At 39.5% G+C, this 21336-nt stretch overlaps 1 protein-coding gene across 2 annotated transcripts in view; it reads right to left on the bottom strand.

Annotated features, from left to right (window-relative positions):
* The window catches only part of AOAH (acyloxyacyl hydrolase), a 188477-nt gene that overhangs the window by 72663 nt on the left and 94478 nt on the right, over positions 1–21336 (bottom strand). For both annotated transcript variants that reach the window (XM_065939088.1, XM_065939089.1), the window contains one exon: positions 14224–14315. In XM_065939088.1, the coding sequence (XP_065795160.1) occupies positions 14224–14315 (92 nt within the window). The remainder of the gene's footprint in view (positions 1–14223; positions 14316–21336) is intronic.

Below are 21336 nucleotides of genomic sequence, written 5' to 3'. Positions count from 1 at the left end.
TCTAATTAGAGTTAAAAATTGTTTTTTTTTTTTAACATAGTTTCTGTCTTCTTTAAGTTGTTTTTCTCTTTATTTTATGCTGTTTTTTACATTTGAAATTTTTCTAATATATCCAATGATCTTAGGTTGTTGGTTTATGTTTAAAAGTGGAAATCAGTTGAAATCTTAAAAGTGGATTGGAAAGTAGGCCTACTGGGTGTGGCTTGCTATCTATGGTCCTTGCTAGTGGGTGAGCTGGCTGGGTCTTTCTCAAGGAACCACTGCTGTCAGAGTCTTTGGGGCTCCTTCCTCTTGGGATGTCCCCAGAGAAGGGTCTTCTAGTCTCCAGCTGGGTTGCCAGCTTTCTGAGGCCAGCAGTGGGTGGACCTTAGATTCAGTATGCTTGTGTTTTCATAGGATGTTCCTTACCACACCCAGTCCAGAAGCTCTTGATTTTGTTATCTCCAGAGAATAAACCCTAGTCTCATTCAGAATAAGGGAAAGGAACCGATCTGAGGATCTTACTACTTCTTCAGTAATCTTCCAACTACTCTTCCAACTACCACTTGTTTTTAGCCTCACTTTCAAGTCTAGAACTACTATATGAAGCCAGTTCCCAAGTCCTTTGCAATTCTGCAGTGTAGACTGGTTTATTTCTCAGTCTTCCATCCTCCTAGCTTGGGATGCAACTTTCCTGAATAGACTAAGTCAGTTACCACTTGTCCTTGTGTTTCTGGCTTTCAACATTTTGTGACTGTTGGCTCTTTCTGTTCTTTGTCCTTGTGGACAAATTCATTTTCTGTCATTTTAGTGGGGTTTCTCAAGGGAGAGAAGTAAATGCTTTGTTCAATCTGCTCTTCTACCCAGAAGCCTGAAATGAATACTTTATCCACTGCATCATTTATGCCCTCTGCGTTGACTGTTTTATTATATTTCAAAAAAGCAGATGGGAAATGGACATTAGATCTGAGTTCAATGCTAAAATAATTTCACGGTCAATAAAGAGGGGTTATTTTCCTTTAGGAAAGTAATTGTTACCAATATTTAGCCAGAAATATATTTTTGACATCAAAAATCATTTCTAAAGATAGAATTTATATACCAAAATACTGTTTTGCTCTTGACCTACTCATGGAGAGTAAATAGTGTGGATATTAATAATATAGGTACAGTTCTAATTCTTTCATTACAGAAAAAGTATAGAAATCTTTTCCAATAGCTGAATAGCTCCATTACTATTTCTGGCCACAATTACTATTTCTGAATTTTGGAGATAAGGTTTTGTACTAAGTACTAGAAACCATTTCACCTAATCAAAGACACTATTTTCTTTCATCCTCATTCTCAATACATAATCTCCCTTAAAAATTTTAGGAATTAAATTTCTCATGCAGTGCTCAGGGATTCTAAGAAGATAAAAGGATCAATACAATATGTTGAGAAGCCTGTAATACAATATCTGAGATGCCTACAAATAGAAAAGATTGCTTAATAGAAAGTTATTTATATACAGGGCCAGTGTAACTTGAATGAATAGGCTAAGCTGAGGATACCATGCATAGTAAGGTTAACTGATCACCATTCTGGTTTCACATCCCCCGTCTGTTTGCTCCCCCCTCTCTTCTTGGACTCAAGTTTCCCATATGATCTTTATTTCTCTATTTTTCCTCTGTTCTACCCAGTCCAACAGAGGAAAACCCAGTACAACGGGTTAGTAGAAGAGGTGACAGCTTCAGTTCTGTAATTGAGGAGTGCGGAGAAGGAGTGCTTAAAAGCTTTCTTTCTTACACCTTCCACACTGTCTGAGATAGGCGTGAAAGCTCAGAGTAGGCTTGAAAGTTCACCATATTAAAGTCCCAGTTTCATCAGCCCCATCTATTGTAGGGCCTGGGAAGTACAGCCATTTCACTGACACACTAGTCAGGTTTTGATTTCTAACACCAACATTCAGAACAGATATATCTTAGATCTACTAGTAGCTTTTCCCAACATGGGCCCAGAAAATACACAAAAACCCACTTTATCTAAGAACCTTCTAAGGACCACCACCCCTACTCCATTTCACTATGACTGAAAGAAAAACACAACAAGAGAAAGAGTAAGACCAAGAACACACCTCAAGAATAATGCAGACAAATGGGTGGCTTTAAAACTGAAAAAATGGTCACCTCCTTTGTTGACTCAGAGCAGAACCCATTTGGAGAGAGGCAACAAAAAAAGTTTCCCAAAGGGCTTAGCATATCAGAGGTTTTGGGGATAAACCAAATATAATATTATTGAAGCAACAGAGATGTATCAAGTCCTTATGAAGATTCTGAATCTCTTTCCGAACGCTCATCAGGAGCACAGTCAGTTTGGGTATGAATTCTGAGATACCATCAAGCTGAATATCAGGGAGTAAGCCACAGACAAAAACATTGGGGCTTGGAAGGCTAGCAACGGGGTGAGGGAGAGATAAATGGTAACATTTCATGGGAAGGATTAGGCCTGGGGAGTGTCCAGGGATAAAGGAGGATAACTTAGAGACTACACAGATTTTATTCAGGGACCTCTATGACTAGGAAGTTTTAAGAAAAGGGTGAATAATTTTCTTTCCAAGTGGTTGAAGGTCAGGCCAGCATGGGGCCAGGGAGATAGATTAAAGAGTTTTAATTCCTTCTAGTTCTTTGATACTAGCCACAGCCCAGAGCCCTGTGGAAACCTTAATTCACTGCATCAGAAAAGAACCAAGGTTTCAGCTTCAGAGAGAGATAAACATGTAGAATATGACTCGTTGTGTATTCAGAGAGTCTGGCAATGGGCTAATTATGCAGGGGGAGTTTGCAGGGGTGAGGATGACTACAGAGGAGGTCCTAGGAGTTCAGACTTGAAAAGATTAGCAAGACAGCATGATAGATTTTGAATCTGGAGCAGCAAAATAGTACAGGGAAATAGACTTCATGGGCATCATGTTCAATAATTCATGAGCTGCTATACTCACATGAAGCTTCTTACCTGTTAACTTTCCACAAAGATTCCTTTCTCTGACCTTCTCTGAGCTGGCAGCATTATAACTCTCTCCACCCTCATGTTTGCAGCCTCAGATGTGATTCTGGGCCACTGTATCAGGGTAAACATTTAAACTGTGATAAAACTGGGGGATTTAAGGTTGTGGATATTTATAAATCCGAAAAGATCACTTGTGGCATAGAAGAAGATTGTTTTTGTAATCTCAGCAGTGTTTCTCAAAGCTCTGTACAACACTAGTTTCTTGAGATGTATATCTTTCTCATAAAACACACACACATTACATAGTTCTGTGGTCAAATTAGTTTAGGAAATGTTTCATATTTATACCTTGGAGCTAAGCAAAGCTTTTGGGGCTTATTGAAGGCTTTGATAAACCTTACACTGATTAAACTTGTTTTCCTTTATTTAAATCAGCATTTCCAAAACTTATTTGACCTAGGAATCTTCTTAAAAATGTGTGTAATACCTTTTAGCATCTTGTGGAACTAGTGCTTCACAGAACAGGTTTTGAAGAACATTGATGAATTATCTCTGTGATCTATATTTGAGCATTATGGCATAGCCTAAAATCTCAAGTTCAGTCAGTTACAAGAATCCTACTAGAAAAATTTGGAGGTTGTACATATACTTTGATCAATCTAGATTGCAGTCAAATTATATCATTCCAGACAAAAACTCACATCAATGCTTAATTTCTTCAAATAGCAGATCTTTCCTTTGTTTTATTCTTTTTATTTGACTACTGAATGGATAATTTTACTTTAAACTTATTTTTTCCAATTTGTTGACTGCAGTTGTTTTAATATTGTGATGACTTTTTGCTAATTTCTTGTGGAACATATTTATTTTAGAACACACTTAGAAATCCAAGGGCTTAAGTTACACTGATTTATTTTTATATGCATCCCGTTATGCAGCTGGTGATTCAATTCATGCTGTTTATACTCCTCCTCCCTTGTCCCTGGCGTTTTCCCTAAAATGTTAATTCCTGCAAATCTGATTTGATTTAGGCAATCTGAGAAATTGCAAGGGAAGGAGGTTTGTAGATTGTACCACACTCTGCAAATGTAAAGTAATGTCATTATGAACTTACTCAGTGATTCTAATTATCGACTACCAACCACAGTGCCACATAATGTGCCAGGGGCTCGGGCTTCAGAGCGAAGTCAAGCCTGATCCCTGTACTGGAGATGCAGGGTCTGGTGTGGGGTGGGTGGAGTGGGGAGACAGTGAGTAACCAGTTGTGACAAGTGAGATGATATTGGTATTGAAGGAGCAAAATAGGAGCACAGGAGAGAATTGTAGAGTCAGATGGGGGTTAGTATGAAGATGCTGTCCAAGGAACTGACTCCTAACTTTGGTTGGTGAAATACAAATGGGAGTAACTAGATATGACAAAGGTGAGGCTTAAATGCCTACGAAAAACATTCAAACTCACTTGTAATCAAGAGGTTACATACGAGAAAAATATGTAATAAAATAAAATGCAATAATAAAACAATATGCAATAAAATACTTTTTTGTTAGATTGGAAAAAATTAAGAAAATGGGCAATATTCAGTATTGACAAAGGATTTGGGGCAACAAGTATTCTTATGCAACATTTTGGGGAATGTAAATTGGTGCAGCCCTTTTGGAAAGATTATAAATAATTAAAAATGTATACCTTCTGATCCAGCAACTTTTTTCCTAAAGACATTCTTATATGTAGTCATAAAGAGAACCACAGGTAATTCATTAGAGAACTAATGGAATTCGTGAGGACTTGGAATTAAGTTGACTGTCCATCAGTAGGAGAATGAAACAACCATACTATGAAATATCATGCAGAATTGCATCAGAATGGAAAATGCTTCAAGAAGTATTATGGAAGCATTAATTTATAGTATATTTTGCACAGTATGATGTCATTTATGGGAAAACCCCAACAAAGCATTTATTTCTTCATGTACAAACACATAGAAAGAGTCTGTTAGGAAACCACACTAAATTGCTAACAGGGCTTTCTTCTGGGAATGGGAATGAAATTAGGGGAGGGCTTTGATTTTTTTATTACATACCTCAGTACTTTTCGTAAAATAAAAATGTGTTCATGGTTTGAATAAATAAATTAAAAAATAAGTAGGGTTAAAGGGGACATTGTCTCAGTGGAGAGGTCTGTCAGCACAAGGCTGAAAGAGTGCTGGGCTAGGAGTCAGCATCCTCAGACGGCCCTTCCTGCCCCGAGCCGCGCCTCTAATGCCTGCCTTCCGTCCCTTCCTGCCTTGTCTAATAACTGTTCCTGCCTTTGTCTGCCTTTCTCCCTCTTCTGGATCTTTCTATCTCTACAAGCATGTAGTAGAATTTCTCATCTAAAAATGTCTCCCTTATCTCTTATTCCCCATGAGCTATCACCTCACTTCTCTGCTCCCTTTGATAGTAAAACCTGTTTAGAGTTGTGTATGTTCATCTGCATTTACTTCATTACAACCTGAACCTATTCCCTCCAATCAGACTTCCATCTCTGCCCCATGAAATGTGTCTGGTCAGAGTGTCACCATGATCACCGTCTGGACACTCAGTGGTTCTTCTCAGGACTCATCTTCCACTCCCTCTCCCACCATCTAGCTTCTGGGCACTTCTCCTTTGGAAATACTTTCTTCACTTGGCATCCAGGACACTAACTGCTTCTAGCTTCCTTTCCCTTTTAGGGTGGTTCCTTCTCTTCCCAAACCTCTACATGTTGGCATCCCCCAGTCACTGTCCTCAGCCACATTTCTTTTTCACGCTCATTCCCTGTAATAGAAGGTCTCAATTTTTTGCTCTCAGGACCACTTTATGTTCTTAAAATTATTGAGGAAATCAGAGAGCTTTTGTTTATGTGAGTTATAGCTGTCAATATATATATATACTGGAAATTAAAACTTAGAAATTTAAAAGATCATTTAATTATTAATCATTTTAAATGATAAATCCATTCCATATTAACATAAATGAAATATTTGTTTTCTAAAAACATTTTTTTCCCAACTCCTCCCCCAATTAGTGGGAAGAAAGGCATCATTTTACCATCTTTAATGTCTGGCAATAGAAGACAACAGGGTTCTCAAATCTGCTTCTGCATTTGTTGTGATGTGTTCTTTTAAGGGAACTATATGAAGGAAATCTTGTCTTAAATATACATTTAGGTGGAAAAGGGAGTAAAATTTTAATATCCTTTTTTAGATAACAACCAATAGCCTTCTTTGATTCTATACCAAAGCTCAGCAAGTAGTTATCTCTTAAAAGACTGATTAGTTGCCATATGGAATCTGAAATGGATTTTTTGCACTATGTTACATTCAAGTGATTTAGCTTGTCCTTTGAATGGCATGATTTCCTATATCAAACATTGGTCATTTAGAAAATATTGGTTCACCGAGTTATGCAGGTATTCCAAATGTTGATACAACTTATGACGTTATTGTTCTTGTTCAGTCACTAAGTTATGTCTGATTCTTTGTGACCCTGTGGACTGCAGCATGCCAGGCTTCCCTGTCCTTCACTATCTCCAGAGTTTGCTCAAGTTCATGTCCATTGAGTCAGTGATGCCATCCAACTATCTCATCTTCTGTCTTCCCCTTCTCTTCCTGCCCTCAATCTTTTCTAACATCAGGGTCTTTTCCAAAGAGTCAGCTCTTTCCATCAGGTGGCCAAAGTATTGAGCCTCAGCTTCAGCATCAGTCCTTCCAATGAATATTCAGGGTTGATTTCCTTTAGGACTGACTGGTTTGCTATCCTTGCTGTCCAAGGGACACTCAAGAGTCATCTCTAGCACCACAATTTGAAAGCATCAATTCTTCAGCACTCAGCCTTCTTTATGGTCCAACTCTCACATCCATACAGGACACCTTATGACACAATATTGAAAAATCATACCTGTTGCTAGCACCATGCATCTCATTAGAAAGGACTTGGAGTAATAGGAAGCTGTCAAGTTCATAGCAGAAGACAGAATTTTTCAAAAATTCTAAATTTTCTCTGAAAGCTCAAACTTTATGATTGGCAACCAATACTGTCAGTTGTTTTCCTTGAAGTGACAAGCTCATTTCATTCATTGTAGATGTAATACCTGCCATATATCCAAGTCTAAATAACTATAATTTGTCTTCCAGTCTTTTTCAATAAAAGGTGTTCCGTGAAAAACTGACTAATTCAGTTTTCAACTCCCTCACACAAGTGCCTTTCTTTAGGCCAAACATCATGTTTTGTTTTGCAGCAGAAGTGTTCTATGCATATTTCTGTTTCATCAGATGACATTCTTAAAAATCATGTACTTACTTTAATAAAATTAATATTTTTTTCCTATTTTATAGGTGGCATTTTCAAGGGCAGATGTCCCCTCTTTTTTAATCTAGGAGGTGTGGAGGTGAAGACCACTATGATTATTATTATGACTTAGTGCAACTTTGATTCATGCTCATATGTCATCAGTTTTACTCACCATTGCTATTTTACCTCAGTTAAATGGCTACACAGTGCAAAAGACAACTATTGTCTTAGCATTGCTGAGAGGATACTCTTCTTACCCTGAAAGGGTCTTAGAGACCCACCCTCAAAGGTCCATGGACCACACCTGGAAAATCACTGATGGAGTCTATTTCCTACTCCAGTCAGCCTCACCCAACCTCAGATTACCAATTCTCTGGCTAATTATTTGTTTTGCAAAGTATAATTATAAGATGGCTAATCATTTGCAATTATATCACACATAATTTTTGAATAATGGATTTAATAAGGTTATTAAGCCCATTAGTGCCTCGTACGTACATGTCTTCTTTTTTTTTTTTTTTTCCAAACAGGAAATTAGGTTAGCAAATCTTAGCTTCAAATCCCTTCTCTCCAATTTTATGTTTTTAATGCTCTAAGTGACTTGGTTTGGAGTTATACACTGCTTTTCAAAATTGTTCTCTCATATAATGTCTATTGGGTTGGAGAGAATAGATAACCTTTAACACTCAGATTCTAGGACACTTCTCATCAAAAATGTGTGTTTAAATGTCCTTGAATAGCATTACTGTGCCACTTATAACAATGGCTTTGTCTATTTCTTTCTAAGTGTTTGCTTTGTTTCTGGCCCAAATAGCAAATTTAAGTCAGAAGCAGAGGGAGCAACAGCTACTCTAGAAAATTCCATCTACTTTGCCCCAATTTATCTTGGCCCACTGGTCTCACTCTTATCTCTCTAGCTTGATATGGTAACTTTGGTCATTGCTTTTGGTTCTTTTGGCTTTTGTGACTTTTTAAAAATTATCAATTTATTTATTTATTTTTGGCTGTACTGGGTCTTCATTGCTGAGCACGGGCTTTCTCTAGTTTCGGCAGGCGGGAGTTACTCTCTAGCTGCTGTGTGGGGACTTCTCATTGTGGTGGTTTTCCTTGTTGCAGAGCACAGGCTACAGGGCATGCAGGCTTCAGTAGTTGTGGCTCATGGGCTTAGTCGCTCTGTGGCATGTGGGATCTTCCTGGCTCAGGGACTGAACCCGTGTCTTCTGCATTGACAGATTCTTGTCCATTGAGCCACTAGGGAGGCCCTGGCTTTCATGACTTTTTAAGGCTAATGGCAGTTTATTACTTTTTTTTTTTTTAAGTTGTGATTGTTGCCTTGCTCTTCCCTCCAGCTGGTTCTGCCTCCCAGCTTTGAAGAACTTCTTTATCATTTAGCCCTGGCAGGCAGAACTTCTCTGAAGTTCTTCTCTGAAGGCCTAACTTTCAGAAGGGGAGTTGGATAACCATAAATGCTCAGGTTAGATGTGTTGGGTTCAGGTGGTTATTTCTGTTAAGGATTTGGAGTCACCCATTCCCCACTCTGGCCATTGTTTGGAGAAAATAGTATGCATAAAAGATAATAATGAAGAACCACTTTAATTAATAGCTGGTCAAACACCTAATGCAGGGCTTACTATGCATGAGCTCGACTTCTATTGCAGAGTAACCCCGGCCCTACAGAAATTTGGTTCCTAGAACGTTTCAGACTCTGACCCACAAAATTAGTCACAAGCCCCAGTTAGCTGAGGGTTGGAAAAAAGCATAGAAGGTGGCAAGAAGGAGGAGCATCTCTCCCCAGCAGTTTTCCTAACGGTTCTAATTCAAGCAACAGCTAAAGAAGGACATTGACTCGAACATCATGTTGCCCTAACAGCAACCAAACCTGAATAACAGAGAGAACTTCAGAGATCAGCAGGTGCAACTCCCCTTCATCACAAAAATGAAGTCCAGGAATGGTAAATGTTCCACTTGCAGCCGCACAGAACCAGCACCCTTTCATCTGTAAACACAGACTTCCTTCTACGCTACATACAGACTCACAGTGCTCTGGAATTTTAGATGTTGCTTTCTCTGTTGACACACATTACCATTTAAGTTAAAGATGTACAACAGAATGATCTGACTTACACCTATCATGAAACGATTATCACAATAACTTTGGTGAACATCTATCATCTCGTATGTGCTCAGTCGCTTAGTCATGTTCGACTATTTGCCCATGGACTGTAGCCCGCCAGGCTCTCTGTCCATGGGGTTTTCCAGGCAAGAATACTGGAGTGGGTTTCTATTTCCTCCTCCAGGGGATCTTCCTATCCCATGGATCAAACCCATGTCTCCTGCGTCTCCTGCATTGGCAGGCAGATTCTTTACCACTGCACCAACTGGGAAGCCCCGTCATCTCTTATAGATACAACATAAAATATTACTTTCCTTGTGATGAGCACTCTTAGGGTTTACTCTCCTAAACAACTGTCATATATAATGTATAGTAGTACTAATTATATTTATGATTTTGTATATTATGTCCCCAGCAAATATTTATCTTATAACAGTAAGTTTGTACCTTTGTACCTTTTGACTGTCTTCATCCAATTACTCCTCCTCCTATCCTCTGGTAACCACAAATATGATCTTTTTCTATGAGTTTGTTTTTGAAATATAATTGAACTATAACACTGTGTTAGTTTCTGATACACAACATAGTGGTTCAATAGTTTTATGCATTTCTAAATGATCACCATGATAAGTCTAGTTACCATCTATCATTGTACAAAGATATTACATAATTATTGACTATATTTCCCTCACTGTACACTTCACTCCTGAGACTCACTTAGTTTGTACCTGGAAGTTTGTATCTCTTAATATCCCTCATCTATTAATATATTGCTTTTAAACAAGAAGTTCTTCCTTCCTGAAGTTTTGGTATTGTTTTATATCCTTCTATATAGGTTACTGGGCCTTGGCTTCTTTAACTGAAATAGGATTTTCCTATCACATTAGTTGTGTTTGAAAGTGTTCTGAACACAAGTAACTATTTTTAATCTTTAAAAAATAGATTTTTCTTCTTGCTTATAGAGTTCTCCCTATTGTCAGGCTCCCAGCCCCTAAGCTGCCAGCCTCATTTTTTGTTTTTGCCTTCAACCTACTCAATTTCTTTCAGAAAGCACATAGTTTTAAGGAATATTACTTTTTGAATTTTCTGAAGCCTGAGAGTCAAGAGAACAGATTTTATTAATGTTGACTCAACTGAGTGATGTAAAGATTTGTAAAACTAAGTGGTTATGTTGTCTCTTAATGCATGCATGTAATTTCCATTAGAGTTACTTTCATCTCATAAAGGAGATATTAAATTCTGAGTGGGTGGAGGGTTTGACAGAAGAAAGAAAGGAAAACAACCATCCTCTCTTCCAAATGACATTTTTTTGCTTTCAAAAGTACATTTTTTTTGCTTTCAAAGGTGCATTTTCCAAATAACACTGTGAACATCTAAAGGGTGAGGCAGGAGGCACTTTCCAGAGATCCAGTTGAATAGAGAAATCCATAAATTTCATCCCATGTTGATAAGCATTTGGACCCAAAGGAACATTTGCTCAAAATGCCCGAGGCAGCTGCCACATCTCTCACAAACGTTGCTTCTAAGTCAATGTTCTACTTATTCTTCAGATTCTGCCAGAAGAGGATGCTCATTCTAATGCCAATCTCTCTTTAGTGATTTTTACACACTTCATAACTCTTCGTTCTTTAAAGGAGATTGGCTTAGCACAGGTTATCTGAAGGGATAATTTGCATTCCCTTAATGGATCACAGCCTTGTTGTCATGGCGAAGGGGCTTGCATAACTCAGTGAAGCTATGAGCCATGATGTGCAGGGCCACCTAAGGCTAAAAGTTCATAGTGAAGAGTTCTGACAAAATGGGTCCACCGGAGGAGGAAATGCCAACCCACTCCACTCTGCCATGAGAACCCCATGAACAGTATGATTCTCAAAATCCTTCAAGCTCGGTTTTAGTAATACATGAACTGAAAGCTTCCAGATGTACAAGCTGTGTTTAGAAAAGGCAGAGGAGCTAGAGATCAAATTGCCAACATTTGTTGGATTATGGAGAAAGCAAGGGAATTCCAGAAAAACATCTACTTCTGCTGCATTGACTACACTAAAGCCTTTGACTGTGTGTGTGAATCACAACAAACTGTGGAAAATTCTTAAAGAGATGGCAATACCAGACCACCTTCCCTGTCTCCGGAGAAACCAGTATGCAGGTCAAGAAGCAACAGTTAGAACCAGCTATGGAACAACTGATTGGTTCAAAATTGGGAAAGGAAGACATCAAGGCTGTATATTGTAACCTTGCTTATTTTTAACTTAGATGCATTTTACATCATGCAAAATGCTGGACTGGATGAATCACAGCTGGAATCAAGATTGCCGAGAGAAATATCAACAACCTCAGATATACAGATGATACCACCCTAATGGCAGAAAGTAAAGAAGGACTAAAGAATCTCTTGATGAGAGTGAAAGGGGAGAGTGAAAAACCTGGCTTAAAACACAACAGTAAAAAGACTAATGAAAGGTTGTTGCTGAATCACAAAAGATACTGGGATTCTTGGCCTCCAGAGGAGAAGAATTCAATCTGGGGCCAGAGGTGAGGCTTGATTACTCAGAGCTTTTGTGTAGTAAAGTTTTATTAAAGCATAAAAGAGATAGAGAAAGCTTCTGACATAGACATTAGGAGGAGGCAGAAAGAGTGCCCCCTCGCTAGTGTTAGCAATGGAATTATATACGTTTTAATTAGTTAATACAGTGAATCAAAAGAATGTCTGGAGGTTATAAAAACCTTACTAGACTCACTCCCATAATTTACATTTTAAGATAGCAGGATTAACCAGAAGGTTTTTTCCAGAAATTGTCCTCAAGCAGGATACATTATTATTATATAATCCTAAGGAATGTAGAGGGAAAAATATTTGTCCTTTCCTCCACCTTGAGAATTCCAGACCCCTCTTTCCTTGGGGACCCCTGGAGTTCTTATCAACCTGCCTAGGAATTGACTTTCTCACTAAGATGATGGCATCTGGTCCCGTCATTTCATGGCAAATAGTGGAAACAGTGACAGATTTTATTTTCTTGGGCACCAAAATCACCATGGATGGTGATTGCAGCCATGAAATTAAAAGACGTTTGCTCCTTGGAAGGAAAGTTATGACAAACTTAGGTAGTGTATTAAAAAGCAGAGATATCACTTTGCCAACGAAAGTACATACAGTCAAAGTGATGGTTTTTCTATTAGTCATGTACTCCAGTTGTAATTCATAAAGAAGACTGAGTGTCAAAGAATTGATGCTTTCAAATTGTGGTGCTGGAGAAGACTCTTGAGTATCCCTTGGACAGCAAGGATATCAAACCAGTCGATCCTAAAGGAAATCAACCCTGAATATTCATTGGAAGGACTGATGCTGAAGCTGAAGTTTTAATATATTGGCCACCTGATGTGAAGAGCCAACTGATTGGAAAAGACCCTGATGCTGGGAAAGATTGAAGGCAAAAGGAGAAGGGGGCGGTAGAGGATAGAATGGCTAGATATCATCACTGACTCAATGGACATAAATCTGAGCAAACTTCGGTAGATAGTGGAGGACAGAAGAGCCTGTCGTGCTGCAGTCCATGGGGTCACAAAGAGTCAGACATGACTTAGCTATTGAACAACAACAAAAATAATTTGCATGACAGTATATGAGATGGTTTAACAGAAGCGACTGCTACAAGGGACATACTGAATGGTGACACCCTGGGACTATCATGCTGCTGTGTTTTTGCTTAATGGGGATCCACTGCAACTCTTATTCCAGACAGAGAATTTCCTGTTCTATAAAAAGGAGTTAAATATATTCTTTGTCATTGCAGCTGCATGGTAGAGAACACAGAAACAGGTGGCAAATAGACACCAAGAGAAAGACAACCAGATAGCTTGGGCCCCCACAAATGTATAGAGAAAAAACCTCGCAGGGCAGGTGGCCAACCAGCCAGGGTGTGCACCTTCTTGGAAATAAAGCTGATGAAGACAGTGCTGAGAGTCAACGTGGAGCAAGTTCCATGAACAGGGTATATTTTGTAAATAGCAACGCAGAGCCTAATACGAGAAGGTGTTAGGTCAGCATAGACTAGCTCAGGATAGAGATGATTTTCACATAAGCCACAGCTAGATGGTTCCTTCCTTTGTGTCACGGGGTCAGAATCTCTCTGCAAAGCCCTTATAAGAATTATAAGCCATTTGTTCTGAAGACTCGCAAGTTTTCCTCTCCCTTTTACCCCACTGACTCTCTAAGGAGGATCTGTCTCCTGCTGGGCTCTGACAGGATGATGGGTAGAAACTCCAATAGGATTGGGAAATGAGTGGGATCATATTGATCAGAGAGGACCCCTCTGGTCTGAGGACAGAATAGATGCAGAAAGGAAGGGGGGTACTGGCTGTTCCCAGGCCCCGAGTCAACACCCAGGGACACAGAGCTCACTGGGTCTGTTGACACTCCAGACTTGTCATGCGTCATCTCTACTTTCAACTTCAGAGCATTAAAGCCACAATGATTCTAGGACTTTGAGACTTGCCTGTTATCTTTTAAAATGTTAATATATATATATGGGTGTAAATAAGAAAGTAAACTTCTTCGTTTCTTGAGTCAGAAAAATTCAGTGATGTGCTAGAGTACTTTTTATCAGAGGTCAACTCTAGAGCCCCCAAGCAGGAGTGCACGTTCCTTGATATAATTTAATTTGCATGATTAACATCAGAAGATACTCTATGTCAGTGGTGGGTTTGTTGTGTCACTTGTGTTCCAGAAGCAGTTTCTAATGATTCTCATTTTAACATCTTGGGAACAAACCTCATCTCCTATTGTTCCTTACATAGACACATTGAAATGTTTGAGGGTGTGCAAACATACATACCTGCTGGTGGAGTGCAGAAATCCAGTAGTGCCAGATAGCTGGGGCCAGTCAAGCTCATTGGTAAGAGCTATTGGTAAATTGAAGAAGGATTTCTAAAGGAAAAACAAAGTAGTAATTATCAAAATAGTCACTAGCTTTCAACAGGGAGTAAGGTTGTCTATTGCTCAGGCAGTGCCCTCTGCCTGTCTCTCTCTCACTTTGTTAATCTCTTTAAGGGACTTTGTATTTAAAGCATACACCTCTTAAGGTTAACCATCATCAGAAAATTTAGAGATCACCATCCACTCTTAAACTGACTTCCATTCAGCTCCTGTGAAAGATGTAGAAGCATGGCATCTCACACTCATCCGTCATTTGAGAGAGATGCTTCAGGACATGGGTAAACTTTCAACTATTTGATTTCTGAGATTTTCTCCATTTTTAAGGTTGGGTAGCAGGAGGAGAAGGGGATGACAGAGGATGAGATGGCTGGATGGCATCACCGACTCGATGGGCATGAGTTTGAGTAAACTCCAGGAGTTGGTGATGGATGGGGAGGCCTGGTGTGCTGCGATTCATGGGATCACAAAGAGTCGGACACGACTGAGCAACTGAACTGAACTGAATCAGAAAATTGATCTTCTGAAAACTAATGATACTTAAGCCTTCAGCAAAAATGCCTTCCCTGAGTTCACAGCTATGCCTTCAGTCATTAGGATGGTGTCTCCTGACATCCTTGGGTGGGTGGGGGTTCTTAGACACCTTTGCAAATTCTTACAGTTCCTTTTCTCATGAAGATGATTTTGAGGGGTTCACAGAACTCCTGCAAATCTTGCACAGCCTCCTGTTCAGGAACTCCTGACATGGAATTCTAATTCTAATTTAAATTAGAATTCCTTTGAACCACATTCTATGACTTGTGCAAAATCACAAAAGAAAAATGTTGCTAGCTGTGTCTCCTGATTGTTCCTTAATATAGATGATCTCTGGGATAAACCCCTCCTCTGGTCTAATTCCTAGAAAAAACTCACCTAGAATAATGTGTTTGGAATAGGATTACCAGATTTAGCAAAAATGCAAGTGCTCAGTTAAATTTGAATTCTATAAACAAAATGTGGTATACATATTCAACAGGATGCTATTGAATCTTAAAGCGAAAGTGAAAGTGTTAGTTGCTCAGTCTGACTCTGTGATTGCACGAACTGTAGCCTGCCAGGCTCCTCTGTCTGTGGAATTCTCTAGGCAAGGATTCTAGAATGGTTAGCCATTCCCTTCACCAAGGGATCTTCCTGATCCAGGGATCCAACCTGGGTCTCTTGCATTGTAAGTAGATTCTTTACCATCTGAGCCACCAGGGAACCCCATTCAATCTTAAAAAAGAAGGAAATTCTGACACATGCTACAACATGGATGGATCTTGAGGAAATTATGCTAAGTGAAAGAAGCCAGTTGAAAAAAAAAAAAAAAACTATTGCATGATTCTATTTATATGAGGTATCATGTGTGTGTGCACAGTTACTAACCAGGGACTGAATATGAGATATTAGGGGTAGTCAAACTCATAGAGACAGAAAGTAGAATGGTGACTGCCAGAGATTAAGGGAAGGGGAAGTAGGGATTGCTGTTTAATGAGTATAGAGTTTCAGTTTTTGCAAGATGAAAAGTTACAGAGGTTGGTTGTACAACAGTGTGAATATACATAACACTACAAAATTGTTTGTTTAAAATGATTAAGATGATAAATTCTATGTTATGTGTATTTTATCACAATTAAAAAAGTGAATATGCAAGAAATTGAATTAAGTTAAACAGGGAATAGTTTTTAGTATAATTATGTCTTGGACAATATTTGGAACATACTTACACTTAAAAAATTATTCATTGCGTATTTAAATTCAGTTTAACTGAGTGTCCTGTATTTTACCTGGGAATCTCCATTTGGATAAAATCTCTAGTCCAGTATGATTAGGGATTCTAATAAGAAGCGGAAGAAGAGACATGGGTACTGGACAAAGGCCATGTGATGATGAAGGCAGAGACTGGAGTGATGCTTTCACAAGCCAAGGAACACCAAGGATTGCCAGTGGTCACCAGAAGCTAGAAAACAGGCACAGGACAGATTCTCTCTCGGATTCCTTAGGAGGAATCCTCCGGCTAATATCCTGATCTCCAGCTTCTAGCCTACAGAACCTGAGAATAAATTTCTGTGGCTTTAAGCCACCCAATTTGTGGTGCTGTGCTGTGGTAGCCCTAAGAAACGATGACATGGCCTGAACTGGACAATTTGCTTATAGTTCTCATGAGGGTCCAAGATATAGACCCTTCTCAGAATAAGTCATGTAGTAAGTATATTCATATACAGTGGTTATCCCATGGTGTCCTTCACTTTTCCCCATGGCTCTGTGAACTTCCCTCACTCCCATTTCCTCAGTCATCTTCTCCTTGCACATGCCAATCCCAAGGTCCCCAGCATTATTACGATTCTGAGTGCGATTTCCAGCACAAGTGGAGTCTGGAAGTGGGTGTGAGGTGATTGGGAGGGGTGGCTGCTTGGAATACAACTGTATTTGTTATGATTTAGCTGTGTCAAAGGAGCAGAAACAAACATGTGGAGGCTCCCAATAAGTCTCCACAGACAATGCAATTCCAGCAACTGATACTTTGTCCCCGCTTGGCAGGAAGCACCCACCGCTTTCTGCTCTAAACTCCACCATTACCATGACTCAGCTACTCTCTCTTTTAGTTTCTGCTTCTCCTGACACTAAAATAAAATTCTTTCTCTGCTTTTTCATCTTATTTTTTCCCTAGGTCTGTCTGCCTATAATATATGTTTGCTGTAGGATTTGAGAATATTCAATTCTACTGGAAAAGACAAGAAAAACAAATAGAGTGGATGAAACTCATAAGATATTTTAAGTCAAGATAGTGAGGAAGCAAGTGGTTTGAGAAATGCAGGCAGAATTTATGAGCTGTGCTAAGTAAGTTAGCAGCCTGTAAAAACACATTAAAACCTTAAGAATGACACAATAGACCCCCACATTACTCTATCACCATTTCTTCAGTCATCTGCACAATGAAAACCCCAGATTTTGAAAACTGAGTATGGAACTGGGCTTCTGATTCTGGGTGGGTCTGCTTTCCCTTCAGAAGAAGGTGGTAGGCAAGAACTCTTCAAACATAGGGTGGTGTGTCTGATATCCTCGGAAACCTGGAATAATAATGTCAGGGGTGGTAGCTCTGAAGTGTGCTAGCAGAATAGGGGAGGGAGCCTGTTCTAGGAATCAGGAGATCTGATTTCTGGGTCTGACTCTGCAAATTCAGTACAGTTTCATGGTTGGGATATGACATACCGGAAATGTGTTCCAATACTCCATGCAGCCACCATTCTCAATCAGAGGTAGGTAAAAAAATTTATCTTCCTGGTCAAGGCAGAAAAGATGTTGAGAAAGGGATAGGACTGGTGAGGAAATGGCCAGCAAACCTATCTTCAGAAGGGAGGGTTGTCTCCATTCCCCAGTATTATCCCAGTCGTTCTCTCTGGATCAACCTGAAAAAATGGTCTCAACTACCTTGGAGAATCCTGGACTCTGCCGCTCTCCAGGAAGCCCTCCCTCCCCAGTCCTGGAATTATCCCTATCAGGAGTGGACAGCGGCTGGTGCTGAACTGCCACTGGGATCAGGGTGGGTGTGTCTGCATCCCACAGCTGAAGCCCTGAAAGGCCCAGGAAGGTCACCTGTATAGGCATATCCTTGTTACTTGATTAACCTTGAAATAATGCAAATCTGTGTTTTCCTGGTCTAGTATCTCAGACTTCATTTATGGTGTTATGGCAAGGTTTTACTACTACTAGCTGTGCAAAAGTAAGGAAAATATAGCTTTACCAGTGTTCCAGTTCTGATATCACTGACTAGAAAAGAGGCACAGGATAAGACAGCATCATATTTAGAGGATGGGAGGATCAAGACAGCATCATATTTAGAGGATGGATCACCTACCATTTCTCTTTCCAAGTGGGTTGTTTCTGGTTTTAAGAAGAATAAAGTTTATTGCCAGAAATAATAGAAAAGATTTGAGCAGATAAATGGAAACCTCACATATTTTTTTCTTCCTTAGTAAATTTGGTAGATAAAAATGAAAAGTAACAGCCATTAATAGCAAAGGTTTTATAGACCCTAGCAGAAAGAGAATGTTTAAGTCATATCACATTAAACACTAAAAGCCTTATTCACGCAACATTATACTCAAGATATTTCAAGCATTTAAGGCAGGAAAAATGCAAATTAAGATCTCCCTCATCAACTCCTGCTTATTTCTCTGGAGCATTATGTTCTCAGGAAACTCATCTTAAGTGTAGCTTAAATGTACATATGTGGAAAGACTTAATATTTACCAAGAAAAATTTCCAAACTTGTAAATAGCACCAGAAACTCAGTGAGTATTAAATCAACTACTGCATTGCTTCAAATTTTCTTCTGACTTTATCAATGACATAAAAATGTTTTATATCATAACTGGCAAGTGTATAGCATTTTTGTGTAATATTTTCACTTAACATTACTTTGTATTTCCATACTTTGAGAAACCTCACTGGTTCTCATTTTAATTAATTTCAGTATGTATAATACTTTGGGTTTGGGAATATTTTAAGCCCTAGCTTCAATAAGCAACTTATATTTTCATTTCATAAAGCCATCTTAAGTGAGAGAAAGAGAATAATGGCATCCATCACCCATATATCTGGTTCTGTCAGCCTTTCAATAACAAAGGGAATATTCTTGCTACTTTTATTTTACTGTTTACATTTGAGCCCTCCCCATCCAGCAAGGCTTTGCACAGTGTATTCTTTAAAAAAAAAAACCAAAAAACTCTTAACTGAGTTAGACCTAAATTGAATATTTTTGAAAAGTACAAAATCACTTGGAGAAATCTGTAGCTAACTGCTACTGGAAAAAGATACCAAAGATATCATCAACAGTTAAACAAGTCTTTTTAAAAATTTATTTCCCAGGAACTGAACTCTCAAAGAAAACAGGTTGTTGTTCATCTTTTGATAATGGAGTGAGAGTCTCAAGACCTGGGAATCAGAGACAATAGCTATATCTGTTTAGCATTTGAGACCATGGGGCTCCCAGTCCTGTTTGGTCTGCAGGTGGCATAGGTGAGGCTTTTCCCTTGCTTTATGCCTTTCAATCCCACCATGCTACTGAACTACCTCCTGCCTTCTCAGGAAGGTCCTTCCTCACTGCCCCTCCTCTGCACCTCCCCTACACAACTCTAGAGCCTTTTTCTTACAGGAATACCTAGTCTATGAAACTTTAAGGGTCTTCCTTGACTCTCACACACACTTTCTTCTTCTGGTCCCATTCTTTAGGCTTTGCTTTGTGCATAAATCTGAGAAATGGAATATTTCCTGCCATATCAGTAAACAAGGATTTCAGTCACCAGTGACTGCAGCTCTCCTATGTGAGCTGGTGAGCCCTGAGGAAACTCAGGAAGGAAAAGAATACCTGCCATCTAGCTGCCATCACACTACAGCCACTCCCTAAGGTGAGCCCTGAGGAAACTCAGGATGTGAAAACACAGGATACAACCCCAGATTGCTGAGGTGCATGTCAAAGCAAAGATTTTGGTGAGCCCAGATCCTTACATCTTCCCATACGTAGAAAAGGGCTAAATTCCTTAACTTGGAATATCTGGTTTTCTTTAACTAACAATAATCTTATGATGTTCTGACTACCTGCTCTTTGCTGCAAAGCTCCTGTGTATACTAGTTCCCTCCTTTCCTCCTTGGAGCAGTTTCTCAGAGCTATCTGAAATGCTGTCTCTCATTTTGCCCCAAATAAAATTTAACTTGCAACTCTCACATTGTGCATTTTTAAAAGTCAACAAATCCTATAGACGAACGTACACCCATTTTTGGTGTTTGAATGTGCTGTTTCCCAGATAACTTTTGCATTTTAGACCAGAGTGGGGAAGGGAACTAATCTCAAGTTCCCCTTACGTGCCAGGCACTGAGACAGGAAACTTATGAAAATTGTTCAACCTCATGGAACAACTCTGTGAGGCGGGGATTAGTTTTTCTCCCTCTCTTTCCCCTCTCTCTATTCCACACATACTTTTTGAACAATTACCATTATCAGATCCTGAATATTACCTCTTAAAACGAACAAGTACGCAGGTCTCATATGAATAGAAGTGAATTAAACAACTATGCTTTATCCCAATCAAAGATACTGGAAAAGGACCTCTTAAATGGCACCCCCCACCCCCATCACTGGTTCCAGTCTGAGGAAGATTTCTGTATTTTCTGTTAGTCGATGAATCCCTTACACTGGGCAGTGGGCCCCAGAAAAACTACTGTGAAGGGAATTTAGAGGGAGTTTGGACAACTGCCAAATCACAGAGCTGATAAATAGTAGGGGCTGGGATTTGAATCCAGCTTCTGGTACAACATAGGCTTCCCTCATAGCTCAGTTGGTAAAAAATTTGCCTGCAGTGCAGGAGACCCCGGTTCAATTCTTGGGTTGGGAAGATCCACTGGAGAAGGGATAGGCTACCCACTCCAGTATTCTTGGGCTTCCCTCGTGGCTCAGCTGATAAAGAATCCACCTGCAATGCGGGAGACCTGGGTTTGATCCCTGGGTTGAGAAGATCCCCTAGGGGAGGGAAAGACTACCCACTCCAGTATTGGACACATCTTTTCACAGCCTTCTTGTATCTGGTCTTTTCTCTTAAGCTGCCAGATCTCCAAGAATCACAATGTTAGCTAACTGGATTTACTAGTTGTTGAAAATGAAGCTTCCTGCTGAGGAATGGTCTTTAGGATGCTGTTTCAGATAAAAAGTTCAGAAATCTATACATAACTCTAGAGTTACCTCCAACTTTTCCTCCTCTGTCTCTTTTATGGAAGCCATACATAACTTATGAAGAAGGCAGAGTGAGTATTTTGCAGATAAATACTGAAATTATATGTGGGCCCTACATAGACACCTCTGTAAACACCCCATTCACATTCCCAGGGCCTGTTCTGGCCTGACACAAGCTGAGAAAAGGCAGCCACAGGGAGAGAACAGGGCACTCTGCTGCTCTGGAGGTTTATCTTCCAAATCCTGCCAGAAGGCCCTGGCAGATGA

The sequence above is a fragment of the Muntiacus reevesi genome, chromosome 6 (assembly GCF_963930625.1).
Source record: "Muntiacus reevesi chromosome 6, mMunRee1.1, whole genome shotgun sequence".
NCBI classification, from domain to species: domain Eukaryota; kingdom Metazoa; phylum Chordata; class Mammalia; order Artiodactyla; family Cervidae; genus Muntiacus; species Muntiacus reevesi.
The sequence above is the reverse complement of the archived record's forward strand: the minus strand, read 5'-3'. Positions and strand labels throughout refer to the sequence as shown.